The sequence below is a fragment of the Monodelphis domestica genome, chromosome 1, assembly GCF_027887165.1.
Source record: "Monodelphis domestica isolate mMonDom1 chromosome 1, mMonDom1.pri, whole genome shotgun sequence".
Lineage (NCBI taxonomy): Eukaryota > Metazoa > Chordata > Mammalia > Didelphimorphia > Didelphidae > Monodelphis > Monodelphis domestica.
This window is the reverse complement of record NC_077227.1, coordinates 314,483,531-314,503,404: the sequence shown is the minus strand read 5'-3', so window position 1 is coordinate 314,503,404 and position 19,874 is coordinate 314,483,531. Positions and strand designations below refer to the sequence as shown.

The window sequence follows — 19,874 nt, the reverse complement described above, 5'->3', positions numbered from 1 at the left end:
GACACTAGATTAAGGGAGGACCTGAGGGGGTTACTAGCCCATTTCCTCATTGAAAGGAATTAATCAGCATTGTCTTTCCCTTATATAAAAGTTGTTTACCTCTGCCTAGATGTATTATGATAAACTTTTTGTCCTAATTTTCCTGATTTTAATCAGGGCAGATTTTCACTTTTTTTTAACAATATTTTATTTGGTCATTTCAAAACATTATTAATTGGAGACAAAGATCATTTTCTCCCCCTCCCCCCCATACAGATTTTCACTTTTAATGGTCCTAAAAACAGATCCTATACAAAGTCCATTTGATTTAGAAAATTCTGTGGAGTTTGATTTTTTTTTTTTTAATCCTTACCTTGTCTTAGAATGGATACTAAACCCAGGACCTCTTGTCTCCAGGCTTGGCTCTCTATTCCACTGAACCATGTAGTTGTCCTTGAGTTTACTTTTTTAATATGAATCTATTTCTGTATTTTAAATGGTCTTATAACTAATGCTTTAGCATGAATAAAAAGCCCTGTGATTGAGCACAATAAAATGTGCATATTGTATCTTTTTAGACAAAATATAACATATACTCTAAGACTATACTCCTTTTTAAAATTGTGGATAGTCTCTAGTTTTCAGTGTTTTCTAAAAGAAAAGCAGTTTCTTTCTACTTACTCTTTCTTTTGCCTAAACAGTATTAATTTCTTCATTTTGTTCCTATTCTGTTCTCATCTTATTCTCTTATTGTGATATTTTTAGATATAGTTCAAGGTGCTAGGGAAGCCAGGGCAAATTTGTCTAGCTTAAAAAAAAAAAAAGTCCTCCACTTCTCCATCTCTGCAGACCGTGGAGCATTAGAGTCTTTCTGATTGTTAGAATGAAGCACACAAATTAATTTCAAGGTTTTTCCATGGTGAGATATTTGGCTTTCCAACACTATTGGACTCAAGAAAGCCTGGGCCTTCTAAGGTCTCTTTCTGCTCTAAAATTGGATTATCCTATTAACTCAGAACCCAGGAACTATTGAATTGAATATCTTCTGTTCCTGGCTTTCTTTCCTCTCCCTCCCTCCCTCTCCCTCTCCCTCTCTCTCTCCTCTCCTCTCCTTTCTCCTTCCACTTACTCTTGCTCTCTTTTCTTCTGTACCCAGTAGGCACTCAGTATATAAGACTTTATTCAAAGTGAGAATAGGATAGGATATTTTTCACTGGTGACTTTAGAATGTATCATAATGTGTCTACTGTGACTTACTGGCCTTGGGGCCCCAAACACTTGGGTTCATAGTTCACTCCTTGAAAAATACTGGCTATGAAACCCTGGCAAAGTCAGCCTCTCACTGTTCTAGGGCAATTCCCTAAGACTATAATTTTCAGAGAAAATTATACTGACACACTGGTAGAGAGAATTCCCATATCTGGAAGTTCCCTATAACCAGTGAAATCACCCTTCTAGGCTCTATGTCCTATCCTGTGTTTTCACTTACAATATAATAATAAGTCTAAGTCTAAATCACTGCCCCTGTTCCTAACCAGTCCAGAAGCTACAGGTTCTGGGAGGAAAGTACTTTGAAAAAGGATGAAGGGCTATCCCTTGGTTTTCTTTCTCCTGCCATACCCCTTAGGAAAGCTGCATCTTTAAAAAGAAATGTTTCGCTGTGGGGCTCATTACCCAGTTATTAGAATGGGAAATGCAGCAAAGTGGAACCATCTCACAATGAGAGAAAGGAGGGGCTTGGGCCAAAATGGAGACTCACTTGTCAGTAATAGTGAAAAGATCATTCATCTACTTTCCTTAGGTCCTAAATTTTCTTCTGTAGTCATTACCAGCACTCACATTGAGGGGTTGTTGTGGGTGGTTTAAGAAGCTGGCTGCATAAGCTTCTTTTTTAAAGACTCCTCTGTACCAGCTCAGGGCAGACGTGCCCGGATCCCTGCTAGAGCTATTACTGGTGTGTAAGATAAGCCTTTTGGGGTATCATCTGCTCCTCATTCTCCCTATCTCAGCTGTGTAAGTTCAGAGCCTTTCTAGATATTTAACCATCCTAAGGAATGGTTGCTGAGATACAGGAGGCAGGCACCCTAGAGAGAGCCTCCCTCTGTTCAGTTTCCACCCCCACCTTTTCTCATAATTGGGGCTTAATTTGTGTACTTTTTGCGTTTAAACTGTAAATTGGAAAATGAATAGAAAAGGAACATTTCTCACAGCTCCAAACCAGCAATCAAGCTGTTCTGAACAATCTGCTCAGCACAAAATGTACTTTTTGCCAAGTAGCTTTTAAAAGCTTTGAGGATCAGAGTTAGTACAAATCATTTAGAAACCAACCCTCAGAACTACTTGTTCACATGTAAATCATTATTCAAAAGAACTGGAAATTTAAGTCAAATTATGGCTCCGGAAAAAGGAAATGTCAATGAAAGAGGAATTTCAGGGCATAGGAAGGGGGGTTGGAAACTGCTCTAAATTCACTTGGTTGAGGTTGGCTCCCACCTTAAAGAAGTAATCTCAGTGCAGTCCAAAGCTTTGAAATTCAAAACTGCATCCCCCCTCCCCATTAAGGCTTTGTATCATTTTTCCATCTCTCAGTCTTTCTTCAAGGATGCCAGTAGAGGCTCTTACTCCTTCCCCAACACAATATGACTCTTACTTCTCTGGTGGCAATAATTTTAATTTGCAGATCAAAGTCCATGGGAGAAGAGGGTGTGGTAGGGAACAAGCAATTATCTAAGGTGAAAAGACATCAAGATAACACTAACTACCAGCCCTAGAAAACCATTGAAAACAGTCTGGCAAGGCAGAAAGCTGGTTTGGGAGTCCTTGGCAATTCAAGTCAGGGAAACGGATGGAGTCCTAACCCAAATGTATGCTAATTAAAAACCTTATACACAGTATATTATTCTGTAATGAAAGCCATGCTGCTGAGGCAAAAAAGGCTACATTCACAGCATATGATTATTCATCTTTTCAGAGATATCAACTCCACTAAATTTTTGTATTCTTTTATATATACAGGTATCTCTTCCACATTGCAACTTTCCCCATGGAGGTTTTCAAATATTGTGTGTGGGAGTTTTTCCTGAAGTTGCAGACAACATGGGTAAGGCCAGCAGACAACATGGAAAAAGTTTAGAAACACAGAAATGCCTAAAATAGCCTATGATCAAATACTTAACCCAAATTTTACAATAAGTTACCATAAACACTCCATAAAAGAAAAAGAAAAAATTCAGACTTCTTCTCTGGTATGATGGGAAGGCCGAAATTTTTTATTAGGGGTGCCATGCCCCTAACCCTGAGATGTGGAAGAGATATCTGTAGTAATTTCAGTCAAGTAGAAGTATATTAAAAGAGCTTATTAAATAAACCCACATAAATCAAGCCGTGGAAGGGATAGCTATATTTATTTGTTGACAAGATGTTTCCCTTCAAAGGGAAGGAACTGTTTTATTTATTTTTTTGTCTTTGGATCCTGAGTGCCTAAAATTATGCCTATATTTAATATGTATCTGTTGAATTGAACTGACCGAGGGAAGAGATAGTAATGGTGAAAAACACTAGTTAGGCACTCAGTATCAGGACCATTTTTCTTTTTTCTTTCTTTTTTTTGGGGGGGGGATGTGAATTTTATTTAATTAATTTGTAATATTTTTCTATGGTGACAAGATTCATGTTCTTTCCCTGCCCTCCCCCTAACCTCCTCAGGCAGATGACTCTAAATTCCACTGGGTTTTACTTGACCTTTAAGATTATCCATACCATGTCATCTCTATTTGGAGTTCGTTTAGGAGACTATTCTGAAATATTAAAACTTTAAAAGGTTATATGATTATGACATGTTAACAATTAACTTTCTAACTGATTAAAACCTTCTAATTACAAAAGAATACCAATAATAATTGCCCTAATTTAGTGACTGATTTCTCTTTTTGTCAATCTAATTCAATAGGCATTTATTATGAACCTATGTGCCAGGAACTGTGCTAGGAACTGGAGATACAAAATTAAACAGTCCCTGCACTAGAGAAACTAACCTGCAGCTGGGTGGAGTATGGTGTGGGGTGGAGAAACGATAACACATACAGAGAGATGTAAATATGAAATATATAAAAAACACAAAGTTGGGGGAGGGGGGAAGAACAAAAGGGGAGATGGCCTTGAGCCTAGAATTAAAGGGAGCTGAGGGTTCCAAGATCTGCAGGTAAGAGTGGGGAAGGGAATTGCAATCATGGGACAATAGCCACAGTGATGAACCTTTTAGAGATGGAGTGCTGGGCCCCATCATGCCCCCCTCCCACCTCATGCTTCCCCCTTCAATCCCCCCACACCCACTCTAGACACAGGAGGGAGGAAGCTCTCTCATTGGACTGCTGGGAAGAGGGCAGGTGATGAGAATTGCATGTGGAGAGGGGGAGGGGAATGGCCTTAGCACTCTGCTCCCCTCCAGCTGTGTGCCATGTTGTGAGCTATGCTCCCCTCCAACGGAGCTCTTCTCCAACCCCACCACAGGGATCACCTTTGCCACAGTATTGTCTGTGCAGAACCCAAATGCAGCATGTAGGCCTCCCTCACTCCTTGCCCCTGCCCAGTTCCTTACCCCAGACAGGGGAGGGAGGAAGTGTTCCCATTGGACTGCTGGGCAGAGGGGAGAGAATGGAGGGTGGGGGAAGTGAGGAATGTCCTCAGCACATGGTGAGGGGGAGGGGAGCAGTTCCACCCTTAGTCCCTCTGGCTTTCTAATAAAGAACTCTAGCAGGCGACTGCAGGCATGCCCACAGAGAGGGCTCTGCATGCCCTTTTTGGCACACATGCCTTAGGTTTGCCATCAAGGCCCATTAAAAAACATGGAAGCAGGAAGTAAAATCTTGGGAGTAGCAGCATCTTGTAGGTCCTTCTGCCTAGAAATAGTCCATATTGGGAGTAACATTTAATTGTCCTGAAAAGACAAATTGTAATTAGATTGTGATTGGTTTTAATGCCAAATAGAAGAATTCTCATTTATCCTACAATAGGGGCTATTGAGGCAGCTGGGTTGTTCAGTGGATTGAGAGCCAGGCCTAGAGATGGGAGGTCCTAGGTTCAAATCTGGCCTCAGACACTTCCCAGCTGTGTGGCCCTGGGCAAGTTACTTAACCCCCATTGCCTAGCCCTTACCACTCCTAAAAAAATAAAAAATAGGGAGCTATTGAAGCTTCTTGAGCAAGTACATGAAATAGTGAGGCTTATGTTTTCAAAATATCAAGTTGGGGGGGGGGGCAGCTAGGTGGTCGTGGGTTCAAATGTGGCCTCTGACACTTCCTAGCTGTGTGATCCTGGGCATGCCACTTAACCCCCATTGACTAACTGCTCTTCTACCTTAGAATGGATGTCGATGGGATACACACACACACACACATGTATATTATAAAGTTGGCAATGGTATGAAGGTTGAATTGTAGAATGGAATGACCAGATGTGGGGACTTTCAATTGGCTATTGGAATAGTCTAGGGAAAAAAATGGATTAAGGGCTTGAATTAAAGTGCTGGCTGTGAGTGGAGAAAAGGGCATATTGCACCTCTATGGAACAGAAACCAAAAGACTTGTCGACTTTTTTATTTAATTTGTTTATTTTTTTAAACCCTTACCTTCTGTCTTAGAATCAATACTGTGTATTGGTTCCAAGGCAGAAGAATGGTAAGGGCTAGGCAATGGGGGTTAAATGACTTGCTCAGGGTCACACAGTTAGGAAGTGTCTGAAGCCAGATTTGAACATAGGACCTCCCATCTCTGGGTCAGGCTCTGAATCCACTGAGCCACCAAGCTGCCCCCTTGTCAACTTATTTAGATCTGCTTTGCATATATTTATCTTTGTACATGTTGGCTGGTTGTTGTTATTCAGACATGTCCAACTTTTTGTGACCATGGGATTTTCTTGTCAAAGATATTAGTGTTTTACCATCTCCTTCTCCAGTGTGTCCTCATTTTACAGATGAGGAACTGAGGCAAATAGTCGTTAAATGACTTACCCAAGGTCACAGAGCTAGTATGTGCCTGAGGTAGGATTTGTACTCAGATCTTCCTGACTTTAGTCCTAGTGTTCTATCCACAGCACTACCTTAACTGCTCCTTATTCATGTTGTACATAATAGAAAGTGAGATACTTGAAAGCAGACTGTCATTTTTGTCTTTGAATCCACAGAGCCTGGCATAGTACCTAGTGCATTGTGGTTGCTCAAAAAGTGCTTACTTAATTGGATACAGGAGAGTGAAAAGCCAAAGATGACTTTGTGATTGAGAACCCAAAGGACTCTGCAAGGGTGGTGATTTCCTGAAAGAAATAAGGAAGTTAGGTGTCAGGTGCTTATGAGACATATAGGTAGGGATATATAGCAAGCAGTTGGTGATATGGGACTGGAGCTCAGGAGAAAGATCCAGTTATGTAGATTTAAGAGTCCTTCACATAGAGAAGCTAGTGGAACCCAAGGTAGCTGAGGTCTATTGTAAATGCAGATTCTTAAAGTTAGACCAGATTTCTGTAAACCAGATTCTACTTTTCTATTGACTTATTTTTTCTTCTGTCAGAGGTAGCACTCCTTTAAGCCAGGCAGACTTTGGTTTAGGCTCCTCCTTCACTACAGCTGTGTGAACCTGGGTTTAGAAATTTAACCTCTGAAGGTCACAAACAACTCTCAGAGACTAAGTTGCAGACAAGGTGCCAATTTGCATTGATGGAGAGTTCTCTCATCTAGGAATTCCTTATAACAATGAAACCACAGATCCAACCTCAATCCCTAATCCTTTTTTTTTTGGCTGGCAACTGTTCATTTGATAGGTATTTATTTAAGTGAACTTTAAGCTCATTTCAAGTGTCAAGGGAGGGGGAAAAAAAAAAAGGGGCCGTTCTTGTGATTTTAGGATGTATTGAAAAGATTGTGGGGCCAGAGTTGGGGAGAGATCCACAGAGAAGGGAGCAACCAGTGTGACCCATCCCCGGAAGTAGCCTCTGGAGAGGGTGGAACAAGGCAGGCAGCCAACCTTTTTTCCTCTGGGAGGACTGTCCTGGGGTTGAGGCATTAAACCTGGGGCAAAGAAAGGCAAAGAGGCAGCATTGGTACTTGGCTAGCCAACCTTTGAAGGTCCTTGAAATGCCTAATTTCTGCTGTCAGGAAAAAAAACTGATGCTAATTCCAAGTTGCCCCGAAAAGATTAAGAACTGATAAGATGCCAACTTGCTACTTACTGGAGGTTTTCACATTAACCTGTTGTAGGTCCTAGAGATAAGGCCAGTTGCCTTTTTTTTTTAAACAGGGGAGGAAACCAAGACCAAAGGAAGTGAAGAGATTTGCCACCCAAAGTTACTGAGGCAGCATTTATGGCACTGCCCTTTTTTCAACTACCCCAAGGTCACCTGTGGACAACTTCAGAGTTGGATTCTCTAACCTTTTTATAAATACATTATATCTTATACTGCATCATAAATTCAAAAATACATTGTCTTTGGTTCTTATAGCACTTCAAAGAACTCAATCTTTTAATCCTTAAATTTGCTTTCCAAATCATGATTGTCCTAAGTTGGGAGGGCTGCCTATACAATATCTCTTTATAGACGTATTTTGCTTTTCAGAAATATTCTGCAATCACTGTATACTGGGACTTTTCTTGTGAAGCATGGATTTAAATGGGCATTTTCAATAGTTTCTACATGTTAGCTTCTCACAATGGTAACATTTTTAGGCTAGTAATTAAAAATTCAAAAGAAGAATGCTGCATGATTACTACTTTTACTTCATTTCAGCATATGGGAAGCTCTTCAGTAATTAGGGAGAATCTATAGTCTTTCAAATAGTATTTAAAAAAGATGCACTTTGAAGAAAGAAAAAACAAATTATAATACTATATAATGGAGCAGAAATATGCAGAATGCATCAGTGAAGTACATCAAAGAGACAGGAAAAAGGAAGTATTGTTTAATTTACTCCAGAAATCAAAACATTCCAAACAATTTCAAATGCCTTTCTAGCATGTGTCTTCAGGAAAATAACAACCCTTTAAAATAGAAAATTAGTCTACCCTTTGATACTAAGACAACCTGTAGAAATGTGAGCATACTTGATTAAAAAGGTTGCCTAGGTACCTCCATAATTAGGAAAGGCTCCATTACAATTATAAAATCTTAGAGCTTGAAAAGATAGAGAACACTTATCCCAACCTCTTCATTTTATATGTGAAGATACTAAAGCCCAAGATCAAGAGCAAATAGATGCACTTATATTTTAGAATGCCTTCTTTCATACAGCTTATTAAAACTAGTACCATATTCTTCCTGTTTGTTCAAAGCTTAAAAACACAAATCATTCTTTATGTGTAGACATTAATAATTAACAAGTTGCTTTTCAGTTGGAATGCTGTTTCAATGTTTTCTTTAAATATTTAGCATGCCATATTGTATTATATCAACAAACATCTGTAAAGCTCAAAACAAGACATTAGATTCACAAATTCAGAAGTATGGCACAAAGGTACTGGATATATCACAAGATTTTTAAAAAAACATATTCAAATACTTGATACAAAAAAGTCAGACTCACTGTTGCCAAATGTCATTAAATTCATTTATACAACATGTAAATATGTGATTTAAGACTTTAAAAATCGAGGGAAAACTACTGCATAAAACTCTCTCTTTAATAATTAGCTCAATGTTCCATTAGTAAAATCTGGGTATTGCTTCTTAAGATACAAAATGTCCTTGCAAGAAGAATCCCATTTCACATTCACAGTACAACTGTAATTACATTCACAATGGTCACAATGGTTGCTCTGTGCCAGGTTTTTGAAAATGAGGTAGGTAAAAATTCAGGAGTTTCAGATGGCTAGGGCTCATTTGTTTTATATCTGCCCTTTAAAACTGTGTTTAAAATGCTAACCATGCAGTTTAAAAAAACTTAATGAAGACCTTACCTAAAAAGAGAAAAAAATTCAAAAAAGGGCAGACCATCATAAAATGCTGAATCTTCCCTTCATTTAAAAATAAGATAAAACTGATTTGCCAACTCGCTATACCTACGGGCCAGATGACGTGGGCTCACCCTAAAAAGGTGTTTATATCAGCTCTCACTGATTTTGGCCTAGCAGTATAGCATATAGAGTACCAACAAACACAGAGTTATTCTGTTGAGAGCTGTTACCTATTTTAACCTTTTATAACCTTTTACCCTTGGAAGCCAGGGTTTAACAGTTCTAAATGTGAATTGAATTTCCAAATGAGAAGTGAATTGTCTGAGGGTTGGACCCTGCAGGAGATTAGGGCATTGGATGGATAGGCTCAGCACTGCAGGGAGGCTTGGATTGGGGGATGGGAGGGGACCAAGCCTAGGGGTGGCAGACTGGGAATTAGTGGTCATACCGGTGCCTGTGACCCAAGGCTGGGCTAATGGCCTTGGAAGAGGTCAGTGCCTGGCCAGCGCTTTGACCCTGTAGTGGAGGCCTGGGCAGAAGCAGAAGGGAAGGTGGGGAGGCCCGGCCTGGCCTTGGCCTTCTTTCGGGGCACCAGGGGAGAGGGTCCCAGGAACTTACTAAAGGAGCCAGATTTCCTGATGCCTCGGGCAAGGTCCTGCAGCATCAGGTCATCAGCCAGCACACCCAGGAAGGCGCTAGTAGTGGAGCTAAGAATGGAGGCGGCCACCTGCACAGGCCTTTTGGCTGGGCCGCCATGCTCAGTGGGGCCTCGAAGGGCAGGGTCACCTAGCAACAAACGAAGGGCGTATGAGGCGCCAGGCCGCAGGTACTGGTAGGCTCGACGCCCGCTGTGGTCGCGGACTCGCACCTGCGCTCCGAGGCGCTCCACCAACAGGATGGCAGCATCTTCGTGGCCGTGAAGGGCAGCCAGGTGCAAGGGAGTGTAACCTCCGTGGGAACGGGCGTTCACGTCGACAGGCGCCCCCCCGCGGCGCGCTACTTCCACCAGCTGCAGCGCCATCTCGCGGTCACCGCTCTTGGCGGCCCAGTGCAGGGCCGTGAATCCCGACATGAAGTCGCGTTTGGTTGCCAGACTCCGATCCCGCAGCAGTAACCCATGCAACTGGTGAGTCCAGCGGCCTCCAGCCGCCCTCACCAGCCACTCGTGCTCGGCTGGCTCCAAAGGCACGGTGGGTGGCGGCTGGGGGATGGCAGAGAGCGGCTCCTCGGCCTCGGGGCTCAGCAGGCGCGGGCCGGCCCGGGACAGGCGCCGGAGGTGAGGGGACCGACCCCCCAGCGCGAGGCCCGTCTCCTCCACCGAGAGTCGCCGCCGCAGCCGCGGGGAGTCCCCGGGAACAAGCAGCAGGGATGAAGCCGCCACCGCCGGCTCTTCCGACAGCTGTCGCCGCAGGCCCTGCTCCTCCGCCCGGATCCGGACCACCGATGGGACACAGCGCACCGGCAGCATGCAGGGCTTTCGGGGCTTGAGCGGGGGAAGCTCCTCTGGCACCGCAAGAGACTTTGGAAGGGCTGTGGGCATGTTCCTCGACGGCAGGGCTGGAGCAAGGGCCAGGGAATCGGGGATGGCGTCAACTGCTCCTTCTTCTTGGGCTGGAGCCGGAGCCAGAGCCCCGGGCTCCGATCGAGACTGGGGCCCTTCTTCGGACGGCGGGGACGGGGACGCGTACTCCGGGTCGGCGTCTGGGTCCGAGGGCGCTTGGGTGGGCGACTCAGTCTGGGGGCCAGCGGCCAGCTCCTGGGGCGAGGAGGTTGGCGGGTCCTCGGGGAGAGGAGTCCCTGCGCCTGCTGACGGCGTCGGGGGCGCGGGCCGCGGGGTACCTGAGGCGCGCAGCTTCTTACGCAGCACCACGAATTTCACCCCGTCCTGTTCTTTCACTACCGCAACATCATTGACAAATCGCTTGAACCAGTCCCTGCGGGCGGCCCGGCCGCCCGGGTCTCCTGCGTCCAGCAGCGGCTTGAAGCGGCTCAGGAGCTCCGAATTGCGTACCTTGCCCCCACGCTCCTGCAGGAAGCCCAGCACCGCTGCCTGACTCACCCCTGCGGCCGCGGCCGCTGCCGCCGCTGCCAGCGCCATCCGCTGCTGACTCGGAGCTGTACGCACCTTCTCCTGGGCACAGCAGCTCCCCTGGGACCCTCTCCTGGGTCGGGTCCCTCCCCCGGACTCCGCTTTCCACCTGTCGGTCCTGGCTGGCAGCTCTTTCCTCGGGGCGCTGTTCTCAGTCTCTGGCAGGTGGGCGCTGCCAGGAGAGGGTGATTGCCAGCGAGGGAGGGGGGAGGATCCACTGCTGAGGGATCTGGGAGTTGTAGTCTGAACCAATCAGGCTTACCTGCATTTTAACCTTTGCAGTGCCCCCTCCCTCACCTTGTGGGGGCATTTATACCTGGTCCCCACGGAGATGCTTTCTCCTCCTGTTCTTTTAGTTGGCAACTCCAATTAGAGCTGTTTGCCATTCCAATGGGCGCTGATGCTCAGCTTACTCTTGCCAATTTGCACAGCCCACGCTGTGAACTGGGAATATCCCGGATCCTCTTCCTCCAATCCTCTGGGAATTCAGGTGAATCCTAATGTCTACTCCCCTCTTGTAGTTGTTTGCTGTTTCCTGGGGGAAGATCAGTAACTTAAGTGCCAAGTGCTCTTATTGCTTCATTTCTTATGCATGTGAAAAATTTTAAAGGAGATGAATGTAAGTGATGTTTAATGCAGCCTGTAAAGTAATACATCTGTATTTTGTTTATTTCCTTGAGAATATTTGAGCTTGAAGCAGTCTGTTAGTATCTTAGATAGCAGTGGAGATTTTTAGGTCCCTTTAAAAATCACTCATTTTCAGTTCTATTCAGTGCATGTTTTCAGGAGCCCATGTATATTCAAATAACTCTGAGGTATATCACTAACAACTCTTAAATTATCTGATATGATAAAAGATTACTATCTTCGGTGTAAGTGGCTGGAGGGCTGCAGCAAAAAAACCAGAAACAATAATTTACTATTGGTAAAGCTGTAAGGTAGTCAAACTGTTTTGGAAACAATGTGGAATTATACATGATTCTTTGACCCAGCAATTCCATTATTAGATTTATATTGTAAGGGAGAAGGAAAACCAAAACAAACCTGTGTGCATAGTTGTAAATAACAAAAAATTGGAAAGAAATAATGTTCTCCGAGGGGGAATGATTGAATTAAGCAGGTGGCATATGGAATGGAAAGAGCTGCTCCTGAGTAGAATAGATGGCTCAGCCTCAGAGTCTGAAAGAATTGAGTATAGAGCCATCCTCACTGGGTGATCTTGGGCAAGTCACTACATCTCTTCCTAGTATACAATTTTTGGGTGCTAGACCAAGATGGAGATTTTAAAATTCACAATCCCCCCCCCCATGATGATTGGGGGACTAGTCTCCCCAATTGATCACTAAACATAAGCATACTGCACCCCAAAAAATTCTAACTGTAAGTGTATACAAAATTGATTTTTTTACACACTAAGAGGAAAACTATAATAGTTGTAGATATGGGGAAATAGAGGAGAGAGAAAGACAGCAAACCAATGTTTTGCTGGGCGCATTGACAAAAGCCAATTTGGGGGCAGTCCCCTTTGGCATAAGAGTGTACCTAAAATCTCCATCTTGGTCTAGCACCCAAAAATTGTGCACACCCACACTACACGGGCATGTGCTAGTTAATGACAAATCAGAAATAACTAACTGCCCACCTGGGCTGTCCTAAGCCAAGCTTGAGCCACCATTGGCACTTGTGAGGCACAGGAAGTGATGGAGAAAGGAGCCTCTGGAATTTGCTCACTTCCTGTAGACAGGGCTAGACACCAGTTCATGTGAGGAGCTTGGACAGGGAGGAGGCCCGCAGATAGCTTCCCTTCAGATCAGTCACATGAGTCAAGGACTGATTCCTTCCACCTTGGCCCTTTGGGCCTAAACTCCCTCTGCCTTGGTCAGAGGTTGAGTAACCCCTTTCTCTTTTCTCCTCTCTCCTTCTCTCCCTCTCCTTTTCCCTACTCCCATTGTGATTAAACCTCCATAAACTCCATTCTGACTTCAGTGTTTCATTTTGGGAATTTCATAAGTAAATTCCTTGGCGGCCATTGTTCAATATTATAACAATCTTAAAAGGTGAAATTTTCACTACAACACTCAGAGGTAGTATCTTTTCAGTATCAGTATCTTGTTTGACATTTCCCTCAGCCCCTTTCTTGTGCTTATCTTTGGATTTCTTATCTTTCTCCTTAATGTCTTTGTCCATAAGCCCTTTTGCCCACTCCCACCCTTAGTCTGTTCTTGCCCTTGCTTTTGGAAAAACTCTTCTCACATCTTCTGTACCATCTGCTCAAGGTTAGTGTCCACCACCAGAATCTGAGCTGCCTTTTTTGTGTTACAAACTTAATGAGGTTCTTAATGAATGTGAAGGTTTGGATTGCAGCCATGGTGAAAATATACACTTGAAACATAATCTGCCATACCACATACCAATCGGTGATTAACGGTATAGATGTTATAAAAGCCATAGTGTTCGATATTAAACCTATAGTGTCTATGACTACATTAGTTACAGCACTATATAGGATGGTATATAACCAATAGCAGGCAATAGCAGACAACACTAGTAATCTACAAATAATTTACAGCAACATCTTTCTTTTCTGCACTGTATTTCACAGTCTGGGAAGAGTATGACCTTTCTTGGGGTGCCAAATGTAATAGATGCCCCTATTAAGATATTTATGGAGAAGGGCTTGACCCTGGATAACTTTTATGGAGGAAAAACCCAGGCTACAGAGGAAATAGAAGAGGAAATACAAATAAATGGATGCCCCTATTAAGATATTTATGGAGAAGGGCTTGACCCTGGATAACTTTTATGGAGGAAAAACCCAGGCTACAGAGGAAATAGAAGAGGAAATACAAATAAATGCACCAAAACCTCCCCCCAAAATGGAAATTGTCCACAAGATCTTGAAGAATTTAAATTGGAGCTTATCAAAAAGATGGAAGCCATCTGTCAAGAAAAGTGGGAAATAGTTCAAAAATAAAATAACAGTTTAAAGGACAAGAACTCCCAATTTGAGAAACAGCTAGAAGCCACGAAAAGCAGGATAGACCAAACTGAGAAGGAAAACCAGTCCTTAAAGACTAGAATTAGGCAATTGGAAGCCAATGATCTTGCAAAACAGCAAGAATTAATAAAGCAAAGTCAAAAGACTGACAAAATAGAAGAAAACATAAAATATCTCACTGAAAAGATGGCGGATCAGGAAAACAGAGAACAAAGAGACAATTTGAGAATCATTGGTCTACCTGAAAAGCCAGAAATAAACAGAAATCTTGACATCATACTACAAGAAATTATCCAAGAAAACTTCCCTGATGTTCTTGAACAAGGGTGGGGGGGGGGAATAGACATTGAAAGAGTTCATAGAACACCCTCTACACTAAATCCTCAAAAGACAACTCCCAGGAATGCAAGGGCCAATTCAAAAGCTTCCAAGCTAAGGAGAAAACTTTACAAGAAGCCAAAAAGAGGCAATTCATATATCAAGGAGCACCAATCAGGATTACACAAGATCTGGAACCTTCCACACTAAAGGACCACAAGGGTTGGAATATGATATTCAGAAAGGCAAGAGAATTGGATCTTCAACCAAGGATCACCTATCCATCAAAACTGACTATTTTATACTTCCAGGAGAAAGTATGGGCATTCAACAAAATAGAAGATTTCCAAGTATTTGCAAAGAAAAGATAAGAACTAAGTGGAAAGTTTGATATCCAAACACAAAGATCAAGAGAAACATGAAAAGGTAAATAAGAAAGAGAAGGAAAAGGGGAAAAATGTTTTTTCATTCAAACTTTTAAAAAATTTTATTCAAGGTATTTATGGTAGCAGAGATGTATTGGAGTGATAACACCAGGAAATAAGTTAGGGGAAAGGCTAATGTTTGCACTCCTCCCCACCCCACTTCCTGTGCCTCTCCCAGTTGATCTTAACAGCTTTTCTCAAAGGGTAAGCTATCAGAAGTTTCTTAAGGATTAATCTCACAATATAATTTTTTTTCTGAAAGGGGTTTTATTCTTAATTTAAGGGAATTAAGGAAGGTGGGAGAGGGAAGAGGGAAATTAAAGTCTTCCTAATCTCCTATGGGGTTAAATACAGGGAAATAAAGTTATTTTGTCTATGAGGGGATATTGCTGATAAACTGAAAAGGTTCTTCAGAGCTAACCTCCAATCTTTTCAATATTAAGTCAATGAGTAGCTAGGAATCCAGAGCAAACCTGTTTCTCAGCTTCTTTCCTCCCAGTCAACAGGAAGAAAGGCTCTCACTTCAGCTGCTGGTTTTCCCAACTGCCTTCTCATCAGATTCTATTAGAATCTTCCTTCTTTCTGGTTGATTGACAGTTCCTTCAAAATTCCATATCTTGCTTCTTTCAAAAGCCATCTTGTACTGTAATCTTTCCTTCATTAGGTGCCTTCCAAGAAGCCTTAAAAGAAAACTCCTGGGATCTCTTAGAACCAGAGAGAAAAGTAGAAATAGAAAGAATCTATCAATTATCTCCTAAAAGAATGCCATATCGAAAGCTCCCAGGAACATCATAGTCAAAACTCATGTTTCTAAAGTCAAAGAAAAATTACTGCAAACAGCCAGAAAGAAAGAATGTAAGTACTAAGGAACAAATCAGGATACTAAATGATTTCACAGCCACCACTATAAAGGAGTCTCTTAGATCACAGTATTACAAAAGACAAAAGCAATGGGCTTACAACCAAGAATAACTTACCCAGCAAAACTGAAAATAATGTTGTGAGGGGAAAAACAAATATTTAATGAAATAGAGGACTTCTAAGCATTTCTAATGAAGAAATCAGAACCATATTGAAACTCTGAAGTTCAAACACTGGAGTGAAGAGAAACACAAAAAGGTAAACATGAATAAGCAATGATAAACAGCTAACATTCAAGTATGGGGAGATAATTGTGACAAGGAAATCACTTTAAAAGACTGATATATATTAATTTGAGGTCGCCAAGGAATTCAGCTATGTAATTCCTAAATGAAAACTCAAGTCAGCAGTCAACCTTTTATGGAGTTTTTAATTACAAACAGGAGGAAGAAAGGTGTTAGAGAGAGAGAGAGAGAGAGAGAGAGAGAGAGAAATGGGAGAGAAGGGAATAGGGCTTAAATACCCCCTCTGTTTAGGCTGGGCCAAAAGGCCCAAGCCCTTAGATAGCTAAGGCAAAGAAAAGAGATCAGTCCCTATCACTCATGTGACCAAAATGGAGAAACAGTCTCAGGGGCCTCCACCTCCAGCCTCCTTCAGAGCAAGCCCTCCTCTCAGACCTCTCCAGGAGCTCTCCCTCCAGGACCTCTCTCCTCTCAGACTCCTTCAGAGCAAAACTTCTCAGAGCACAACCTCTCAGAGCAAAACCTCTCGAACTCCCCCAGTCCTCAGACCCTGCTATCTTTAAGGAAACCATCTAAGTTCCCTCCCCTCAGTTCTCACATCTACCAATCACTGTCGATGTCTCCCCTGTGCCAATGGTGGCTCTAGTTTAACCCAGGACCACCCAGAGGTCTGTGGCTTTGCACATGTCTGTTGAAGGTCATATTCTCAAATAATTAAATCTTGATCTTTGCTGCAGCCCTTCCTAAATCCTGTTACTCTAAGTAGGGTGGAGATTGTATTTTCCAAGACCTGGTTCTGTCATTCCAAGTATCTCTATTGTATCAATTCTAAAATCAATCATGACTCAAAGAACTTCCTGTTCTATGCTTAAGCACAGGTCAAAACCCTTTCCATTGTTTAGCAAAAGGTTTCTGTCCTAAAGTAGTCTTAAGTAGGGAGGAGAAGGATCCTCCCATGCCAAGGGGTTTCACATTCCAATAGAGTTCTTACTATCAGTAGGAAATTTTTTCTAGTATGAAATTTCCCAATGGTGAAATTTCCAACATTCATAAGTCTAAGAAATTTTAAGGTTTACATAATACGTGAACCTTGTCATCAGGGATCATAGAGAATCTAATTAGACAAATCCTGGGAGTGGTTCTGTTATTTCTTGATCTTAAGAGAAGAATGGAAAAGGTGGGGAAGAGAAATATATTCAGTGAGGAGAAAAGGGGATGGAAAGCTGGTAAAATTATCTCAAATAGGATAGAAAAGCAGAAGTCTATACAAACAAGGAAGAGGAAGGTGGGAGGGAATGTCTGACACTCAAACCATACTGTCATCTGAATTGGATAGAGAAATACATTTCATTCAATAGTGAAAAAGAAGGAAAAGGGAGAGGGATAATCAGAGGGATGGTAAATTAAGGGACGGATTTAGCCCTAAACAAACAACAACAACAATATATATAATTATTTATACATTTTTAGAGGTGATAAAGAAGGAAAATCTGAGAGGAAGCCTATAAATTGAGGAATAGATGAACAAGTTATGGTATATAAATGTGATAAAATTCTATCGTGCTGTAAGAATTGATGGTTTCAGAGAAACCTTGGAAGATTTGTATGAACTGATAGAGTGTGAAGTGATCAGAACTAAGGAATTGGCTTACATAATATCAATAATATGGCAAAGGAAGAGAACTTTAAAATAATTTGGAACTTTTGTCAGCCATTAGAAGGACCAACCATGATCCTAGAGGAGTAATAAGTGATGAAACATGCTGGGAGCCATCAGACCATGACACCTTGACAGAGTCACGTGTGGTAGCTGGGGAGACCACAGAGTGGTCCTTGGAGAGATGTGATTGCCCCCCCAACCCCCTTTTATATGACTTCTTTCATCAATGCCCTTTACCTATGAATTGACATGATTATTATTCCCCCTAGTCTCAAAAGAAATAATGCAAGAGCAAAACACCTATACCCTAATTCTCCAAAACATCACTAAAAGATCAGACCCTCAAACCCAAACTCAAAAGACTATCATGGGTTAACTTTTACTTAGGTACATAATTCCCAGCAAAACCGCAGCTACAGGCCAAGCCAAAAACTTTCCCATATACAGAAGCCTATTCTCATGAAGTCAGCACACAAATCAATCATAGAGGCCCAAACGATAAGTACAAGTACATCAAGCTTCAGTATGCCTCAGTGACTCAATTACACAAATCAGTAACTCCCTAGAAGCCACCAGTCTAAATCTGTACTGTGTTCCCAGACCCCTCAGCCTCCATGATATGATTGTTGAATTGTCTTCTAAGAACTGCTTATTAATTATTCCATTTTATTAAAAGCAATACATAATTTTCCTTGATTGTTTGTAAGCTCAAAACTTCTCACAGGGTAATGAGAAAATTAAGCCACCTGTGACAAAATCATTTATCTTGTGTTCAACCTTTATTCTGTCTGTAATCACAATACAAGAATATAGAATGTTAATCAAGTGATTTGTTAAAAGTTGATGTATCACTTTTCCAATTATCTCTCTTTGATTTTGTGTATCTGCATGCCAAGAGAATGGGTATAAAAATAAAGATCAGACATCAGGAAAGTGGAGCAGCTATCAGATGCAAAGCAATCCTATGGCTGTTATGATTAAGCTGCCTTCCATTTATTATTTTTGTTGACTGATCGTTCACCACCAGTTGGGATATCCTGGAGTCTCGGGCAAGGGTGGACTTTGCCTGTAACAGAAACACACTACCCACCTCCTGTTAGAGAGGTCAAAGACTCAGTGTAAAATGAAACAATTTTTTTTGGACATGATTAAAATGGAAATTTGTTTTGATTGACTATATATTTTTGAAAGAGCTTTTATTTTTCTTTTCTCAGTGAGAAGTGGTGAAAAGGTAGATTTTTGTCGATTGAAACAAATATTTTTTAAAATAGCTATTTAAATGGCTATTAAAAGGTAGATGATGGAGATAAGTTAAAAAATGTAAAAGTTTTTACTCACAAACATATGCTAGGATGGGGAAGAGGGAGGAGGGAAAGAAAATAAACCATGAAGGAGACTTCAAAGGCCAGCTAGTTCAACTTTCAGAAATTTCTCTGCAACATCCCGAACAAGAAGAAGCATTGCTTGATGAAAACCTCAAGTTGAAGAACTTGTTACTTCCAGAAATTGTTCCACTTGTGGAGGGTTCTTGTTAGGCTGTGCTTTTATGGGTTCTTAGAGGCTTATGAGGCTAAGGTCTCATAACTCTAAATATGTGATTCTGTGAATCCAAGATCAGTAGAAATCCTGAGGTGAAGAGGAGGGAACATATGCCAAAATGATATTCAGCAGCCTTAGCTCATTTTGAGTTTTGTTGCTCCTGATGATATTCCTCCAGTAGTTTTTGCATTCTTTTATTACCCGCTCTTCCATTTTTCTGTTCTAGTCTTTTAAAAATCTTAAGGAGGTTAGGCAAACACAGAATAGTATACATGTCAGACCTTTGGGAAGGGAAAGATTTTAAAACCAAGCAAGACTTAGAAAGAGTCACAAAATGCAAAATAAATAATTTGGACTACATCAAATTAAAAAGGTTTTGTACAAACAAAACCAATGCAACCAAAATCAGAAGGAAAGCAACAAATTGGGAAAACAATCCTCATAAAAACCTCAGACAAAGGTTTAATTACTCAAATTTATAAAGAGCTAAATCAATTGTACAAAAAATCAAGCCATTCTCCAATTGATAAATGGGCATGAGACATGAAAAAGCAGTTTTCAGATAAAGAAATCAAAACTATTAATAGGCACATGAGAAAGTGTTCTCAATCTCTTATAATCAGAGAGATGCAAATTAAAACAACTCTGAGGTGTCACCTCACCCCTAGCAGATTGGCCAACATGACAGCAAAGGAAAGTAATGAATGCTGGAGGGGATGTGGCAAAGTAGGGACACTAATCCACTGCTGGTGGGGTTGTGAACTGACCTAACCATTCTGGAGGGCAATTTGGAACTATGCACAAAGGGCAATAAAAGAATGTCT

The 19,874-nt window shown here is 41.8% G+C and overlaps 2 protein-coding genes across 5 annotated transcripts in view; one reads left to right on the top strand and one right to left on the bottom strand.

The window, feature by feature from the left end:
* Positions 1-19,874, top strand: part of SEPTIN8 (septin 8) — a 138,582-nt gene that overhangs the window by 38,091 nt on the left and 80,617 nt on the right. For both annotated transcript variants that reach the window (XM_056811155.1, XM_056811157.1), the window contains exon 3: positions 2,995-3,079. In XM_056811155.1, coding sequence (XP_056667133.1) covers positions 2,995-3,079 — 85 coding nt within the window. The remainder of the gene's footprint in view (positions 1-2,994; positions 3,080-19,874) is intronic.
* SOWAHA (sosondowah ankyrin repeat domain family member A) lies at positions 1,082-15,298 on the bottom strand. Of its 3 annotated transcripts, XM_016427621.2 has the most exons (3): positions 15,222-15,298; positions 9,537-11,542; positions 1,082-7,039 (listed from the first exon to the last, which is right to left on the bottom strand). In XM_016427621.2, the coding sequence occupies exons 2-3, from the start codon at positions 11,014-11,016 to the stop codon at positions 6,801-6,803; spliced, it is 1,719 nt and encodes a 572-aa protein (XP_016283107.2). In that variant the 5' UTR covers positions 11,017-11,542; positions 15,222-15,298; the 3' UTR covers positions 1,082-6,800. The 3 variants fall into 3 exon arrangements, with proteins under 3 accessions (XP_016283107.2, XP_056667131.1, XP_056667132.1); XM_056811153.1 differs by lacking the exon at positions 15,222-15,298 and having other exon boundaries at positions 9,537-12,074; XM_056811154.1 differs by lacking the exons at positions 1,082-7,039; positions 15,222-15,298 and having other exon boundaries at positions 7,906-12,074.

What these genes read in the sequence shown, in the direction of transcription:
- SOWAHA (XM_016427621.2), bottom strand. Translation starts at nt 11,016, where the DNA reads ATGGCGCTGGCAGCGGCGGCAGCGGCCGCGGCCGCAGGGGTGAGTCAG. An exon ending in CAGGAAATCTGGCTCCTTTA is followed by an intron (nt 7,040 to 9,536) that starts GTAAGTTCCTGG and finishes TCTTTGCCCCAG; the next exon opens with GTTTAATGCCTCAACCCCAG.